This window comes from Dipodomys ordii, unplaced genomic scaffold (assembly GCF_000151885.1).
Source record: "Dipodomys ordii isolate 6190 unplaced genomic scaffold, Dord_2.0 Scaffold84, whole genome shotgun sequence".
NCBI lineage: Eukaryota > Metazoa > Chordata > Mammalia > Rodentia > Heteromyidae > Dipodomys > Dipodomys ordii.
The window spans coordinates 5,186,339-5,203,278 of record NW_012267300.1 but is presented as its reverse complement, the minus strand read 5'-3'; the positions used below and the strand labels follow the sequence as shown (position 1 = coordinate 5,203,278).

General features: G+C 50.8%; 2 protein-coding genes across 3 annotated transcripts; one reads left to right on the top strand and one right to left on the bottom strand.

The window, feature by feature from the left end:
• Positions 1-271: 271 nt before the first annotated feature.
• Cpne6 (copine VI (neuronal)) lies at positions 272-7,377 on the top strand. 2 transcript variants are annotated; one of them, XM_013025343.1, is made up of 17 exons: positions 272-324; positions 819-897; positions 2,124-2,373; positions 2,841-3,020; positions 3,815-3,889; positions 4,057-4,131; positions 4,294-4,377; positions 4,468-4,557; positions 4,865-4,969; positions 5,208-5,294; positions 5,543-5,602; positions 5,865-5,998; positions 6,072-6,126; positions 6,216-6,267; positions 6,560-6,693; positions 6,810-7,046; positions 7,202-7,377. In XM_013025343.1, the coding sequence occupies exons 3-17, from the start codon at positions 2,206-2,208 to the stop codon at positions 7,337-7,339; spliced, it is 1,674 nt and encodes a 557-aa protein (XP_012880797.1). In that variant the 5' UTR covers positions 272-324; positions 819-897; positions 2,124-2,205; the 3' UTR covers positions 7,340-7,377. The 2 variants fall into 2 exon arrangements, with proteins under 2 accessions (XP_012880797.1, XP_012880800.1); XM_013025346.1 differs by lacking the exons at positions 272-324; positions 819-897 and having other exon boundaries at positions 2,206-2,373; positions 6,813-7,046; positions 7,202-7,339.
• A 4,022-nt stretch (positions 7,378-11,399) lies between these two features.
• Positions 11,400-12,965, bottom strand: Nrl (neural retina leucine zipper). The gene is made up of 2 exons (XM_013025373.1): positions 12,585-12,965; positions 11,400-11,732 (listed from the first exon to the last, which is right to left on the bottom strand). The coding sequence occupies exons 1-2, from the start codon at positions 12,963-12,965 to the stop codon at positions 11,400-11,402; spliced, it is 714 nt and encodes a 237-aa protein (XP_012880827.1).
• Positions 12,966-16,940: the final 3,975 nt, after the last annotated feature.

Sequence of the window (16,940 nt, the reverse complement as noted above, 5' to 3'; positions counted from 1 at the left end):
ATCTGTGCGTGGCACAGCCCCTCCCACCAGGATGTGACCATATGGGTCGAAACTCTAGGGGAGGCGGGGTTGGGTACATTGTGGCCCTAGGAAGATGCCTTGGCAATCAGTTTCAGCACATGCCCCCACCATGCAGCCCTAGTCTCTGGCTGTGTGATCAGAATGTGAGTCTGTGTAGCCAAAGCAATTGTCTGCATTCTCTGTATCTCCTTGTAAAGAAGGTGACTAGGGAACTGTACGTCATTCCCAAAAGCCAAGAGGTTCAGCGTGGTACATGATGATTTTTTAAAAAGCACATGAAAATCAACTTCTGCTGTAGCCAAGGTTGGTGAGGGTGAGTGTGTATATGTGTGTGTGATGAGGACAGCCCCCAAGTTTTTTTATTTGTGGCTGTAAATGTGCTTCACAAGTGTAATAGTCATATTGCACTTGCTGTGAGCCTGAGTGTGTTTGCCAGTGTATCGGCGTAACTGTTATGGTATCACTGTAAGTTTGCGTACTGGTGCCTATGTGTGTCAAGATATGTGTGAGCCTGTGAGTCGTGGGTGCATGTGTCGCCATCATTTCTGGATGTGTGTGCATGCACCACCGCAATGTGTGCCTCTCTGTGATGCTGGCTGTGGGTGTGGTATGAAGGGGAAGATGTGTGTCACTGTGTCTGTGGGGGTCCTGCCTTGGAGCCAGCCCCCCCCAGCCCGCCCTTCTCCTCCAGTTCTGTGGTTCCCTCCCAGGCAGTGGCCCTGCCCCTCCCCTCTTCTCCCTCCCAACCAGTCTGTGCGGGGGGGAGCTGGTGCTGCAGCCCCCCCCTCCTCATCCAGGCCCCATAAATAGCAGCAGAGCCGGAGCCGGAGCCGGCGCCAGCGGCTGGAGCAGCAAAGGAGTCAGGGCCAGGGCCGAGCATCGGGGAAAGGAGCCCTCCAACTAAGCCCAGGTGAGTCTACCCTTCCTAGTACAGCCCAGGCTCTGCCCAGCTTAGTCCAGTCTCCATAACAACATCTCTTTTCTAACCCCCGGGGAGATCTAGCCCTGCCCCACCTCCTCACCACCACATGCCTCTGCCTACCTTAGGGAACCCACAAAACCTGGGAGAGACTTGTAGCTAAATAGAAGACAGCTTCAACCCAGACCCTCCCTCACATATCCAGAAAGACACACATTATGGGTATCCAGCAAAGGATGGGGTCTCAATTCTGATGAACTGTCACACCCTCTCAGAGATGGACACAGGACAAAGGGAGACAGACAGAGGGTGGAGCACTCAGACACACCAACGCACACTTGGTCTGGGAAGCAGGGCATGGGACCAAAGTGCCTCACCCTGAGATCTGGACAGACAGAGATAGATGGACTGAGCAGCCATGCACTCGGGCCAGCGTCCCCCTGCCTGCTTCTGCCCGAGGCTTGTTGGTACCACTGCTGGGGGAGGGTGGTGGGAATGCATCCCACAGGCAGCATGGAGGGGGCTGTGGATCCCCCAAAACCCTGTCGCTAAGAGACAGTGCCAGTGCTGCCAAGAAGTGTGAGAACAAGGGAGGTGGGGATGGAGGCAGGCTTATTACCATGGGAGCCCCTGCCAGGTGCCTGCAGGAGCTTTCAGCAAACCTTGGTCCTGATTCTAACTCCTGAAGCCCACCCCCTTCTTTCCCATCAGCCAGCCAGAGGGTGAGAGAAAGGAAGGAGGGGATGGATAGTCCAGTGGTCTAACCTATCTCTTCCTGCATACTGTAGACTCCGTTCCTGTAGCCCATTCTCTTCAGACCTCCAAGGGCCTCTCCGCCCCCTGCCCCACCCCTTTGCCCCAGTTCAGATCCCTCATGCCAAGACTGAGTGCAGCACTGGCTCCAACACCAGCCTGGAAATTGCACAAGGTGCTGAGACAGCAGAAAGCATGGATCGATAGATGGATGGCCAGGAACCCAGACTGCCAGGAACCCCTCAACCCCAATCCTCCAGTCCTTTACAGCCCCATCACTGTACATCCAGGCTGGCTGGAGGGGGGAGGAGGAGGCATAGAGCTTCTGCTCAAGGCTCTGATCCTCTGCCCTCCCATGCTCTGAGCTCTGGAGATGCCAAGCAAAAGACAGAGTAGCAGGACATCCAAGCAACTCAGGAAGGAAGGCAAGAGAATGGAGCCCAGGGCTCCCAGAGCACAGACCCCCTCCTCTTTCTAAGTGACAAGATCATCTGCTCTGTCCCCATAGGAATATGTCGGATCCTGAGATGGGATGGGTACCTGAGCCCCCAGCCATGACACTGGGGGCCTCTCGGGTAGAGCTTCGGGTATCCTGCCATGGCCTCTTGGACCGAGATACACTCACCAAGCCCCACCCCTGTGTGCTGCTCAAGCTCTACTCCGATGAGCAGTGGGTGGAGGTGAGAACACCTGGTTGGGATTGGGGGGGAGGGGCCTTCACTAACCTGGCTTAAACCTGGAAAGGCAGGAGGATGCGGCGGGGGCAATGAGAGCCTCACAAGGGAATGTGAGAATTCCAGGGTACCTTTTCTAGGCCATGTGGGTAACCTTGGAAACAAGCATATCGTCATTCCAAACCTAAACCATTTTATAGTTGAAAGCTCAGAGTCTCAAAGGGTCCTGCCCCAGAGGCAATAGCATAGCTCCCAAATCCCCGACAAAAGCTCTAGAGGTTTGAGGGCCCAGTGGACCATACTACCCTGAGTTCAGGATGAGATTTAAAAGAGGTGGTTATAGAGGGTGGGGGTGGGGGGGCTAAGAGAGCTGGCATGAATTGGAATTGGGTAGCAGAGGGCAGGGCTGGGGAAAATAGAATCCGTTTCCAAAAGGCTCTTTCCCCGTCCCCCACCACCCCTGCCTGTTGCAGGTAGAGCGCACGGAGGTGCTTCGCTCTTGTTCTAACCCCGTCTTCTCCCGGGTACTGGCCCTTGAGTACTTTTTTGAAGAAAAACAACCCCTGCAATTCCACGTGTTTGATGCTGAGGATGGAGCCACAAGCCCCAGCAATGACACCTTCCTCGGTTCTGTAGAGTGCACCTTGGGCCAGGTCTGCATTCCCCTCCCTCCATCCTACCCCATCCTCATTAGCTTCTGCCTATGGAAGCCAAAATAAGAGAGAGCACAACCCTAAAACTAGATCATTCTGAGCCCAGGTCCTATTTTAACTATGCACAGTCTAGGCAGCCTTGAGTACAATACTTAATTTCTTTGACACTTAGTTTTTCCATCTAAAATACAGTGGAGGCAATGTGCCTGGTTCTGCTAAACAACCACTCTACACCTCCTGAACTATACCTCTACTCCCAATCTGTACTTCTTTCTTAAAGCTGCTATAGAAATTGAGTGTAGCCAGGCGCCAGTGGCTCACACTTGTAATCTTAGCTACTCAGGAAGCTGAAATCTGAGGATCACAATTTGAAGCCAGCCCAGGCAGCAAAGTCCATGAGACTCTTATCTCCAATTAACCACCAGAAAACCAGAAGTGGCACTATGGGTTCAAGTGGTAGAGTGCTAGCCTTGAGTAAAAAAGCTCAGGGAAAGTACCTAGGCCCTGAGTCAAAGACCCATGGTCAGCCAAAAATGAAAGAAGAAAGAAACAAAGAAAGAAAGAAACAAAGAAAGGAAGGAAGAAAGGAAGGAAGGAAAGAAAGAAAGGAAGGAAGGAAGGGAAGGAAGGAAGGAGAAGGAAGGAAGGAAGGAAGGAAGGAAGGAAGGAAGGAGGGAATTGAGTGTAATCCTAGCCTGGGCCAATGCTATGTACACTCAGTATTTATTCTTCTTGAACCTTGCCAAGCCAGGTGGAAGCATTACAGCTGGGTCTCCCTCTATCTCTGTCCCCAGATTGTATCACAAACCAAGGTTACTAAGCCATTGCTACTGAAGAATGGGAAGACTGCGGGCAAGTCTACTATCACGGTAGGAAAGGTCATCTGGGCTCACCTTTGGGCCAGGCATTCAGTACCCCTACATTGGAATCCATGTAGGGGATCTCTTGCCTAGGACCCTTCCACCTATTTGAATAGCATAGGGTGCCCCTTGTGGTGGGGAGAGGGAAAGTAGTACCACTTATGTTCCCTTTGCAGATCGTAGCTGAGGAGGTATCTGGTACCAATGACTATGTTCAACTTACCTTCAGAGCCCACAAACTGGACAACAAGGTTGGAACCCCTGAATCCAGGCCTTCATGCCCCTTGATAGAGAGCCATAGGCCTCCAATTGGAGACAGATCCCAGAGGTCCAGACCTGCTCTTTCTCAATATTAGCCCCCTTCTCCCTTAGAGACGACACCGGACTCATGGGCCCTTTCTCTGCCTTGCCAGGATCTGTTCAGCAAGTCAGACCCTTTCATGGAGATCTATAAGACCAATGGAGACCAGAGTGACCAGCTGGTCTGGAGGACTGAGGTCAGTACCTGGGGCAAGAGGATAGAAGTAGGAAGAACAGAGTAGGGAAACTTAAACACAAGGTGACCAATTTCCTGGTCCCTCTCCAAGGTGGTGAAAAACAACCTGAACCCCATCTGGGAGCCATTCCGCCTGTCTCTGCACTCGCTGTGCAGCTGTGATGTCCACCGGCCCCTCAAGGTAACGGCAGCAGAACCAGTCCCCTTCCTGCTGGGTGTGCACAGTGTGGCGTGCCTCCTCCCTCACCCCCTGTAATAAGCACTTCTCCCTGTGGGATAAATAACAGTTCACAGCTAAGTGTTAAGCTTCCCACACGTGTGCCTTTTAGCAGAGACCAACATCCCTGCCAGCTGAGCTCAGCAGGTGGCCTTCCAAGGCACATTAAGGAGCTCTGTCTGGGCCTAGAAACTTCATGGCCCTCCCCTCTTAAGTCACCATCCACTGCAGAGCATCCTCAACTTGTACCACCCCTCCCCTCCTTCCCCAGTTCCTGGTATATGACTATGACTCCAGCGGGAAACATGACTTCATCGGCGAGTTCACCAGCACTTTCCAGGAGATGCAAGAAGGGACAGCAAACCCTGGACAGGAGGTGCCACAGAGACCCCACTCTACCCCTAGAATCCTACCCATAACCCTGGGGAAATCCTGAAGGTGCTGCTGGAGAGATCACTGTAGGTGACAGGAGCTGGGGAGGTGCCAATTCCCAGGCTTGGCTGAAGGATGGATGGGGTCATGAATCTTATCCTGGGAGGTTTTGCTGGAAGGGGGAAGAGGTCACCTAACCAACCGACTTGTGACTCTGCATTTGTGGGGTGGGTGGTGTCTAGATGCAGTGGGATTGTATCAACCCCAAGTATCGAGACAAAAAGAAGAATTACAAGAGCTCAGGGACAGTGGTGCTGGCCCAATGCACGGTAAATCCAAGTTCTTGTCTCCGCTCCACCCTTCCCCTGCATCTGCTCTTTTCCCTACCACAATCTCAGATCCCAGCCTTCCCTTGCTTCAAGATCAGTTCCTTTCTCTACTCCCAGGAACTGGGAACTTTTTTCTCTATCCCATCTCAAACCACAATTTCAAGAACTCGGACACCTCCCCTTCCCCAAAGAAGTGCTTCCCAAGCTCCCTCCTGATAGCACCATCTCATCTCCCACTTTCACACTAGGTGGAGAAAGTGCACACCTTCTTGGACTACATCATGGGTGGTTGCCAGATCAGCTTCACGGTAAAGACTCAGAATATGGGGACATATCGAGAGACAGGCTAAGTCTGTGGCAAACTGAAGGAACTCAAAATCTTATTTGCCTGATCTGGGCTTTGCATGAACCTTAGCACTATCATCATGTAATGTATACCTTGCCCCTAATGAGACTGCTTATGGGCTCACCCAGATTCACCTCAGTCCTCCCTTCAGACCCTAACCTAGGCTCTCTGTTGTTGGCATTCATTGCTACCACATGATCCTTTCCCCATCCTCACCCCTACAGGTGGCCATTGATTTCACTGCCTCCAATGGGGACCCAAGGAGCAGCCAGTCCCTACATTGTCTCAGTCCCCGCCAGCCCAACCACTACCTGCAGGCCCTACGCACTGTGGGAGGCATCTGCCAGGATTATGACAGGTCAGTGGGAGGCAGAGGAGGGTCAGAGAGGGAGGCTTGCCCAATGAGTCCCACCGCCTTTTCTTCTCTGCAGTGATAAGCGGTTCCCGGCTTTTGGCTTTGGCGCTCGAATCCCTCCCAACTTTGAGGTAGGCTGGGTGCAAAGGAAGGGAGAAGATGATGAGGATCCAACAGGAAGGACAGTCATCCTCTCATTGCCTTCCCGTTACCCTCACAGGTGTCCCACGACTTTGCTATCAACTTTGACCCTGAAAATCCTGAATGTGAAGGTAAGCTGGGAGAGTTCCACCAGCCTGGCTTCCCCATGCCACACAGCTTGCTGCACACATCTTTGGCATGGGCTCATTCCTGTGATCCCAGCTCCCTGTCTGTACCACCCATCCACACCCTGTCTTCATTGATCAGGAGGTTGGTAAAACTTCCAGCCTTTGCCTGAATGACCACCCAACTGAAGAGGCTGACAGTTCTAAGCCAGACGCCCCACCCTGTCTTAAGGGAGTATCCGGAATGGCTCCTTCCTCAACCCGGCCAGCTTCACCTCTTCTCTCTGCCTTCCTACAGAGATCGCCGGGGTCATCGCCTCCTATCGACGTTGCTTACCCCAGATCCAGCTCTATGGCCCCACCAATGTGGCTCCCATCATCAACCGTGTGGCAGAGCCCGCCCAGCGGGAGCAGAGCACCGGCCAAGCCACGGTGAGAAGGCAAAACCAACAGGCAGGAGCTGCCTGTGTCCTAGGGTGGTTCCAGGGTGAGGGCCTGGGCTTGCCCTATACACACGGAGACGACCCTTCTCTCTGCCCCCATCTCAGAAGTATTCTGTGCTGCTCGTGCTCACGGATGGAGTGGTGAGCGACATGGCTGAGACGCGCACCGCCATCGTGCGCGCCTCCCGCCTGCCCATGTCCATCATTATCGTTGGTGTGGGCAATGCCGACTTCTCCGACATGCGGCTACTGGATGGCGACGATGGTCCCCTGCGTTGCCCCCGAGGGGTGCCCGCAGCCCGCGATATCGTCCAGTTCGTGCCCTTCCGAGATTTCAAGGATGTGAGTACTTGGTGCCCTCTCCTGGCCAAAGGACTTCCCAGCTCCTCCAGCCTCGGATTCAGAACCGTTATCTTTCACCTGGGGAAAAATGCGGACCACCCCCAAAACCCAGCCCCTTCCCCTCCCCTAACCGCATGTCTCCTCCCTTTCCCCAGGCAGCGCCGTCTGCGCTGGCTAAGTGTGTCCTGGCTGAGGTGCCCCGGCAGGTGGTGGAATACTACGCCAGCCAGGGCATCAGCCCCGGGGCTCCGAGACCCTGCACACCCACTACAACCCCCAGCCCTAGCCCCTGACTTCCTCTCACCAAACGACACTCCCTCAGCCTCTCAGTAAGTCTTGGGGGACTCAAAAGGATGGGCACAAAAATGGGGTACAAAGTAAAACTTTCAAGGAGCCCATCTTGGTGGGGTGTAGTGGAGAGGATGCTTCTAACTATCCCACCCCCTCCCAGGTGCCTGTCCTGACCCTTGTGACTTGAGTGTCCAGTGCCTCTGCCTCTTGGATCAGCTGTGTCCCCTGGGTCCCGGAAATGAGTGGTGGGCCCTGCCCCTAGCTCTCTAAGCCCTAGACTTTGTGGCCCCTTCAGTGACTTCCTTCAGTAACCTCGACTTTCTGGCCTTTAATAAAGGAAACCAACCTAGCCCTTGAGCCTCTATTCATTCCTCAGGTGCTCATTGGACAGCCCATATAGCTCTCACATACACGGCAGGAAAAGGCCACTGTCTCTATAGTCCTACCCCAATATGTGCCAGTAGGCTGTAAAGGGCCCCCACCCTCACCTCCCAAGCCCAGGGGGTCTAGACAACATGGGGGTTAATTGCAGAGGAGATTGGGGAAGGTAATAAGGGGCTGTCAAGAGGGCAGTCTGATACTATATTATAACTATCTCCAAAGAGGCCCTGCTGAGTCTCCAAGGGGCTGAACCCCAACCCCCACGCAGCTGTGGGGCGGACTAAGACACTGGGGGAGAACTGAAAGTAGGAAGCAGGTCTTCTAATGGGTTACAAGCATAAAAGAGGCATTTATTTTTTCCTTTTAATGCTGGTCTTGGGGTCCTGGATCTCTTAGTTTTTTTTTTTACTCAAGGCTAACACTCTACCACTTGAGGTATAGCTCCACTTCCTGCTTTCTGCTGGCTAATTGGACATAAGAGTCTCAGAGACCTTCCTGTCTGAGCTGGCTACGAACTGTGATTCTCAAATCTTAGCCTCCAAGTAGCAAGATTACAGGTGTGAGCCCCTGGCATCCAATTCCAGAGGGGGCACTTAAGGATAAAAGGCCTGACATTCCTGATATTAGTGTGCCACACACCCTTAGTTCTTCATGAGCATGGTTTCAGTGTTTCAAAAACTCCAGCAAAATGATTCTTTACTATCCACCTGTATTTCTTTAGGTGCATACATTATAATAGTAAATGGGAGCACCATTTTTCTTACTCACCTCTGGCATTTTACCACTTGAACCATACCTCCACTTTCATATTCTTTCCATTTTTCTGACAAAGCAATAAGGCTTGATTTTTAAAGCACCCATAGTCAATAAAGAGCTAGTTGAATGAGAAGTTGAACCCAAGCTCAGAGAGTGTGGCTAAAGAGCTCACATTCTTCATCACTATAGTGGGCAACTTTTGTTTGAGGGCAAGCTGTGATACCCCTTAGGTATCATCTTGAGACTCAAATCTAAAGATATATATAGATATATGGCCTACTTGTGTCCACAGGCATAGGTGAATTGGCACCTTTGCCCTTGTGTGCTATGCATGTAAGAAATGTGAGTGTGAAGGCTGGATGAATGGCTCTGCAGTTAGAATGCCTAGATGGCAGCATGAGGCCTGAGTTCAAATCTCAATACTGCTCCTGCCCCCTGCCCAAGAAAAGAAAATGTAAAAAACAAGTGTAAAAGAGGTGATGAATCTAGATTGCAGATCCATAGAGCAAGTGAGGACACAGGTGAAATTCAGAGTAAGGGAAGGATGTGGTGTGCACACCTGTGGTCCTAGCACTTAGAATGTGTAGGCAGGAAGATCTTGAGTTCAAGGGCAGCCTGGGCTACGTAGCAATAAATAAAAATAAAATAGCCCACTGAGTAAGGAAAGATGGGCTGAATTCTTGGAGATATCCTCTCTGCCCCAGTCCCACCATTCATAATTCTAGCAACTTGGGAAGCTGAGATCTGAGGATTATGGTTTGAAGCCAACCTGGGCAGAAAAATCTGTGAGACCCTTATTTCCATTTAACCAGAAAAAAAAAAACAGAGGTGGAACTGTGATTCAATTAGTAGAGTGCCAGCCTTGAATGAAAAAGTCAAGAGCACAAGCCCCTGGCATGTGTGGTGTGTGTGTGTGTGTGTGTGTGTGTGTGTGTGTGTGTGTGTGTGTGTGGCCATTGGCTGAAGGTGGGAAATGAAGAAATGAGAGAAAGTCTGAGGGGGATAAAGAGGACTCTGAGTGGAGGAAGCATAAGCTGAGCTAGAGAAGGGGGAGGAGGGAACAAGAATTGTGATGGGAAAAGAAGAGACAGCTGGACAGGGGGGCGGATAGAGAGGGCAGAAAGGAAGAGAGACATATGGAAGCACTTCCCCCACACCCAACTGCTTCTCCCATTTATTATGTCCCTAAGAGGACAGGCATAGTAGCTGATGAGGTTTTTCTCTCCCAGCTCAACACCTCTACTCTACCCAGAGGCCCCATTGGCCCGTCCCTTATGTTGCTGAACTGGAAGATTGAGTTGCCATAGCAACAGTGAGACCTCCAGGATAGCCACAGATCGGCCTAGTCAGGCCACTGCTGTTCCTGGGCTTTTGTGGTGGTGGGAGGAGGAGAAAGAGACTCCATCTGGACCAATCCCACCTCCATCCCATTTTTATTGGCTCTCCAGAAATGCTCAGCTTCACATAGAGACACACACTCTCTCTCTCTCTCTCTCCTTCTCCCACAACTCACACACACATACACACATACACACACACACACACACACACACACACACACACACACAAACAGTAGTCTGAAGCTGTGCTAGAAAATGAACACTTCTTAAATTACAAGAACATTTAGCCAATAGTATTAGAGTTCTGTCTAGACTTCAAGTTTAATTCACAAAAGCTCCACTCAGCTCCTCATCTGGAGAAGTCTCATCTCTGCCCTGAGAAGCAAGAGGTAGCAAGAAGCCTCTCTGCAGATTTGAAGGCCTAGGCAGACTGAAAGGAGCAAGCAGCGGACAAGTCTGAGTGAGAGTTTCCAGAGAAACCATGCTTCCTTCCCCAACTGGGAGGCTCTTTCCACTGCTTAGATTCTGGCCAGGAAGCTGGAGGACAGGTTGTCCCTTTAGTGAGGTCATCTTGGGTCCTCTTGGGGAGACCATTGGGACTTGCTCACTGGAGGGAGAGGCGGGAGGGAGGATGCCAGAATTGAAAAGGTGTCAGAAGTCATCCAATCCGAATGGGGATTAGATAAAGTAACTGAGGCCCAGGGGAGCAATTGATTTGCTCAAGGTGACAGAGGGATCCTGTGACAGAGCTGGGACTAGTGCCCAGGTCTCCAGGCTCCTGCCTAGGGCTCTCTCCCAACAAATACTAACTGCCACCCTGGAGCTCATTCCTCTGCCCTGAGCTGTTCTGGGCCCTGAAGGCCCCTAGGTTTGACAGAGAAAAACATTTTAGGCAGAGTTTCTAGTCTGATTGTTATTGGGAATTAAAATCTCGAAAACGCAGTCATTTTAAAATGGGAAAGTTATAAAACTTTCAGTGAAAATGCAGCCTCATTACAGCCTTAATGCACTACAGGTCGAAAACCTTGAATTACGGCCTGTAATCCTAGTTACTCAGAAGGTGAGATCTGAGGATGGCTGTTTGAAAGGGGGGAGGGGAGGTTCCTGAGACTATTGTCTCCAATTAATCAAAGAAAGAGCCAGAAATGGTGCTGTGGCTCAAGTAGTAGAGTGCTAGCCTTGGGCAAAAAGGAGCTCTGGGATAGCACCCAAGTCCAGAGTTCAAGCTCCAGGCTCGGCAAAAATAAAAATATAATAATAACCAAACGAGGTGGGGGCCAGGCCCCACTCCTTTCCTCCTGTCCTACATTCTCTCCCCTCTCAGGTCTGACTCCGTCCTCTGCAGAGCCCGGTGCGTTCACAACCTGCAAGGGGTGGGGACTCAGCTCCCAGAACAATGACCAGCATCTAACCTGGGCTTGCCACGAGGGTCCAGAAGTTTAGGAATATTTACGTAGTCTTACAGGGAATGAAACGAGATCTAAAGGTTTCCCGGGAGTGATGGGTACCGTGTCCCCCCCTCCCACATGGTGCCACCCACGTGGGTGCAGCCACTACCGTACCCCACACCCCCTCTCCCAGGGGCTCAGAGAAAGAAGTGGGTGTGGTCCCCGGACCCCGCGCCGCTCGAGGTCAGCCGATCACAGCGGGCCTTGTAGAGGTCCCGCTCCCGAGCCAGGCGGGCCACCTCGGCCCTCAGGGCGTCCAGCTGCGCGGCCAGACGGGCGCGCTCGGCCTCCAGCCCGCGCCGCTGCTGCAGCCGCTTGGAGCGACAGGCCTGCGCGTATCCGCGGTTCTTCAGCGTGCGGCGCCTCTGCTTCAGCCGCAGCGCCTCGTCGCGCCCGCAGCCCCGCAGCTGCCGGTTTAGCTCCCGCACCGACATGGATACCAGAGCCGCATCCGAAAACCTCTCAGCCAGCTGCGGAGGAACAACAGTGCAGGGACTTGGTTTCCCCACCCCAGGCTGGCCCAAGCCCTGGGAAGACTCCTCCCCAGGCTCGCATCTTTACCTGAATCCTTTCTCTTTTACAGAATCTGTCCCAAGCTAGACCCTACCCCAGGTCCGCGACAGATCTCCGGGGGCCCGGCTAGCCCCCGCCCCATATGCAGGCCCCGCCTCCTGCGGACAAGCTAGCCAATCGTGCGCCGTAACGCTTAGTATCCGCCCCCCCACTCCTCTTGGCTGGCCACAGCCCCCCCCCCTCCTCTTGGCTCCACGTGGACTCGAACCCGCACCCAGACAGGACTGGTCTTTCCAGTATGCCCCTTTTCTCTGTCTGGAAGGCCACAACCCTGTGACCCTCAAAGGATTTAGATTATGCTTTAATGCCTGTGCTCAACACCCCCCATCTGTGTCTATAATTAATAGGATGAGTCCCAATCCTTCCTGAGAAGGTTGGACTCAGGCGAAGTACGAATCCCTGACAAGGCCAACGTTAACTGCGGCCTTAACTGGGCTCCCTTCCACACCCCACCTTTGTTTACTTGTCATACTCCCCCCTCCTCGCTCTTTAATTTACAGCCCTTCCCCTTTTGATCCCCTTCTAATCTTCTCCCAGTTCCTCATGATTGAACCTACTCATTTCTCTGCATTTTTGGAAAATAAAGCCACATAGCTTTTGTTTTTTTCTATCTTATCTCTTCCAAGGGGCTTTCTTCCCTTTTCCTGCCCTTTTCAGTCCACAACCCACTCCAGAAACCCTCCTGTCCTGGCGAGCATCTTCCCTCGGCTGGCCTCCCTATACCAGAGATCAGCTTGCTAATTACTCACCTGAGGATGCTGGACTCCTGTTTGCTCCAGGCTCCCTGGGTAGTAGCCATGGGGACCCTCAACAGGGACTGGGCCCTGACCCTGCAGCAGCTCCACAGCCTCATCAGGACTAAGCCCCAGCGCTTCCCCAGCTCCCAGTTGCTGCTGTAGTGTAGCCAACCAATACAGCTCCTCCAGGCCTGGCCGAGGGCCCTCCGTGGCCCCCACCATGCCTGGCTCACTGAAAGTGGGTGAAGGTGGTTCAGAGCTGTAGGGTGTAGAGCCCAGTGAGGGTGTAGGGAGTCCAGATCTCCCCTCCGAGGGCTCCCGTTTTACCTCAAACTTCATCAAGTCAAAGTCATTGACATATTCCATGGCCAGGGGGCTGGGGGGCAATGCCATTCTGGGACTGGGCTGGGGGACTTGAGCCTGCAAGAAATAGGAAATATGGGCTGCCTGTCATCCACCCCCTTTTACCAAACCCCTCTTTCTCCAGAGCCAGAGTTCTGGAAAGCCAGAATAAAGATATAACCCTGTTCCCTCCAGCCACCACTAGACTGAGGGCCACTCTTCAGGTAGCAAGGGACTCATGACAGATCACAGACAGCTGAAGGTCTGCAGGAGGGAAAAGACAACACAGCCTCTCACTCCACTGGTACCACCATGATTTTTGAAAAACAAAAGTGGTATGACAGTGATTTCAATCCTCTCAATACTAGACATGCTAAGAGATTCTGTCATCTCCAGAGGCACTAGTCCATTAACAAGTAGCAATTAAAAATGTGCTTAATTAACTGTGTGTGCGCGTGTGTGTGTGCATGTGCGTGTGTGTGTAAGTGTGTGTGGTGTTTTAAGACAGTGGGAAGGCATGTATGCTATGAATTCTAGGGTAAAGGATACTATACTATTACAATTGTATCTTTCAAAACCCTTAGGACAGTGTCTTAAATGTACAAGACTTTAGTGCACATTTGTTCTATGGATTAATCAATCAATGAATTTCTTTTACAGGAGCTTGAGACTTTCTAAGGGAAAAAGAAAAGTTCCTAGAACCAATTCTGAAAAGATCAGGATAGAATGGCCCCTATTTCATCTCAAGGCCAATCTCTCCAACAGGAGCCCACCATGACTGATCAGCCTCCTTCCATTCAGACCCTGCTATGTTCATACAACATAGTGCAGACAAAGTTTGCCTTTTTTTTGTGTGTGTGGTCATGGGGCTTGAACTCTGGGCCTGGGCCCTGTCCCTCAGCTCTTTAGCTCAAGGCTAGCGCTCTACCTCTTGAGCCACAGTGCCACTTCCAGTTTTCTGAGTGGTTTATTGAAGATCAGAGTCTCACGGACTTTCCTGCCCAGGCTGGCTTTGAACCACAATCCTCAGATCTCAACTTCCTGAGTATCTAGGATTATAGGCATGAGCCACCGGCTCCTGGCTCAAGTTTGCCTTCCTGACTTGCTTCTCCTTCTGTTCAGTGAGGGCACTTAGACTTTGTAAAATCCCAGAGAGTGTTCTACAGGACACTAATTCTGAGCAGTACCAATAAAAAGGTCTATGCTCATACAATTTTAGACAAGACTTCTTCCTAGCCTCCCTCTGGCAGATTCACAAAGTACAACACACATTCACCTGAGAAGTCACTCAGCAAACCATCTGTTTAACTTCAATAGACTGTCCCAAAGATGGCACCAAGGATCTCTCTGTGTGTCATTTCCCGTGCCCCCCACCTCTGTTACCAACTGTAGAATACATGTCAACCTGGGTAATCTCTATCTAGAGAACTTTAGAAATCCTTTCCAGCCTGCAAGTTGCAGCGGTAGCCTAACTCTCAATTACAACAACCCATTCCTCATTCCTAAAAGGGGCAGGACAGAGAGCGCTTATCCCCAAGGCTTAGACTCTGGCTCCCTCTCAATGTTTCAAGTCTAGGTAGACCTCTTTTCAGCCACATCTCAGTCCCCCAAGGTCTAACCAGAGTGATAGAAGGAAAACTGCCCCAGGGAAGAGTTGCTGCTTTCAATTAAAGGAATTGGTCCTAGCAGGAGGGAGATGGTGAGACATTGAGAGAGGTGTGCAAAAAGACCTGAGCACACAGAGATGAAATAAGTAGGGAAGGTTGCTTACCTTTCTGATATGATAGTAGCCAGGGTGTGAGTGAAGCAGGATACAGAAATGTGAAGCTGCTAGAAAGCAAGCAACAGAGAGCATATAGCAGGTAGCAGGGGAGGGGATTGTACACGAGACACCTAACAGTCAGGTGGGTTCCAGACATACTCACTTTAAAGATGGCAGAGATGATGTGGTCAGAGCCAGATGAGCACAGCTTCCTCCAAAACTGAAGGAGCCATGGAGCAATGCCTGGGACCCCTGTGCTTAGAACTAGGGGGGGCTGTGGGCACAGAGCCTAATAGGCCCTCTTAAAGGGCTAGCTCCTTGAGATCATCCGTGATGCTCAGGCCTCAGCCAATGAGGTAGAGGGATCATTTGCATATCGCATTGACCTGAAGGGTTAGAAGAAAGGGAGAAGAGTAGACAAGTATGACTGTTTTCAGTGAAGGGAAGCGGATATCTTTCCAAGTACATTTACTCATGGTTTGACTCATATGTACTTAGTTTTCTAATACAGAGAGCTACAATGACCCCAACCACTCTCCCTCTATGTGAACACAACCTCAACCCTCCACCATCCAAAGCTTGGGACTAGACAAACTCCAAGGGCTAGACAAACTCCAAGCAAACTCCCACCTTCCAGGACTCTGTGCACCTCTTTAAGTGTTCTTTACATTCTCTTATACCTACTCTTTCCTGTCCTGATAGGTCTGTTTCCTCTTCTCAAGTATCCTTATATTTCTGCTCCTTCCCAACCTCCACTTTGGCTGGCTTATGCCACTGCTGTCCCTCCACCACCCCCCCCCCAGATTATGTTAGCATAGAGATGAGAAACTTTTCCCGTGGAGAACTTTCCACTCTTAAATAACCCAGCCCCAAATAGGAAAAGAGAGAGTGAGGGAACTCAAGCTCCTTCTGAGCTGCCAAAAGATATAGAAATCTAAATACCACTATTCTAATGGCTAACTTTCATAACTGCCCTCACAAGACTTGCTTCTCCTCACCTTTTCCCCATGTGTGTCCCTGTCTTCTCTCCTCTCTCATATATTATGGTTCCCAGATGGCTGGGGGGAGAAGAGGAGTGACCTACATTTTCAGCCTAATCTCCTAACACCTCTTAGAGCTATCATCCTCCAGTAGGAGTGCGAACAGAGATACTAGGAATTAGCTAAGGAGATATTTAAACCTGTCTGAAGCTGTTTAGGGTCTGTACAAGAATAGAACTCAGAAGTTAAAGGCTATTCCCTATTTTCTGAGGCCACCTGGACACTCCCACTGAGTTAATGGGTCTTCTTTCCCAACTCACAGAGAGACCAGGATTTCTGTCCACCCTAAGGATCTTCAGTTACAAAAATTAGCTTGATCCAGCCTTGCGCATTAGGGAAGAGCTAGTCGATGCAAATTATTTAAGACGATAGTTTTCCAAGTATGATTCCCCAGATCAGTAACTTCAGCCTTTCTCAGAGAGACATAAAAGACATAAAAAAATTCTCTAAACTCATCTCAAAATTAGTGAATCAGAAACTCTAGGGATAGGACCTCATAGAAGGGCTATACTTTAACAACTCCTCCTGGCAATTCTGACACAGTTTGAGAGACATTTGTCAACAGGTGACTACATTCAGCCCAGCTTCCTTTGGTGTGTACGTGAATGTGTATATACGTACACACATGCATGTGGTTAGTCAGCTTTTTTTTTTCAGTTGTAGGGTTTAAACTCAGGGCCTAGGCACTGAGCTTTTGTGCTCAAGACTAGCACTCTACCACTTTGAGCCACAGCTCCACTTATGGTTTTCTGGTGGTTAATTGGAGAGAAGAATCTCAAGGACTTTTCCTGGCTAGGCTGGCTTTGAACTGTGATCCTCAGATCTCAGCCTCTTGAGTAGCTAGGATTATAGACATGAGCTATGGGTGTCTGGCATTGTCAGTTGGCCTTTCATTACTATTATGATTTTGATATAGAGTGCATTCCAAAGGCTTAGATGTTAAAGGCTTGGTTCCCAGCTGGTAGCACAATTGAGAGGTAACTGGATTGTGAAAGTGCTAACCTCCAGTAAGAGAATCAATTGATGTATTTATACCAAGTGAACTATTAGAAAGTAGGACCTCATTTGTGGAAATAAGTTACTAAAGTATACCTTTGGGGATATATCTTGTCCCCAGCCCTTGCTTTTTTCCCTCTGCTTTCTAGCCATCATAAAAGTGAACAGTTTTGTGCCACCATTTACTCTGCCCTGATATTTGGCCTTGTCTCCAGGCCAAGGACTAAA

Bases quoted from the DNA above. Each gene is read 5' to 3' on its own strand.
- Cpne6 (XM_013025343.1), top strand. From the start codon at position 2,206: ATGTCGGATCCTGAGATGGGATGGGTACCTGAGCCCCCAGCCATGACA. The intron at 4,132-4,293 runs GTTGGAACCCCT...CTGCCTTGCCAG, and splicing joins CCCACAAACTGGACAACAAG to GATCTGTTCAGCAAGTCAGA. The intron at 6,694-6,809 runs GTGAGAAGGCAA...CCCCCATCTCAG, and splicing joins AGAGCACCGGCCAAGCCACG to AAGTATTCTGTGCTGCTCGT.
- Nrl (XM_013025373.1), bottom strand. From the start codon at position 12,965: ATGGCATTGCCCCCCAGCCCCCTGGCCATGGAATATGTCAATGACTTT. The intron at 11,733-12,584 runs GTGAGTAATTAG...GTTCCTCCGCAG, and splicing joins CAGGAGTCCAGCATCCTCAG to CTGGCTGAGAGGTTTTCGGA.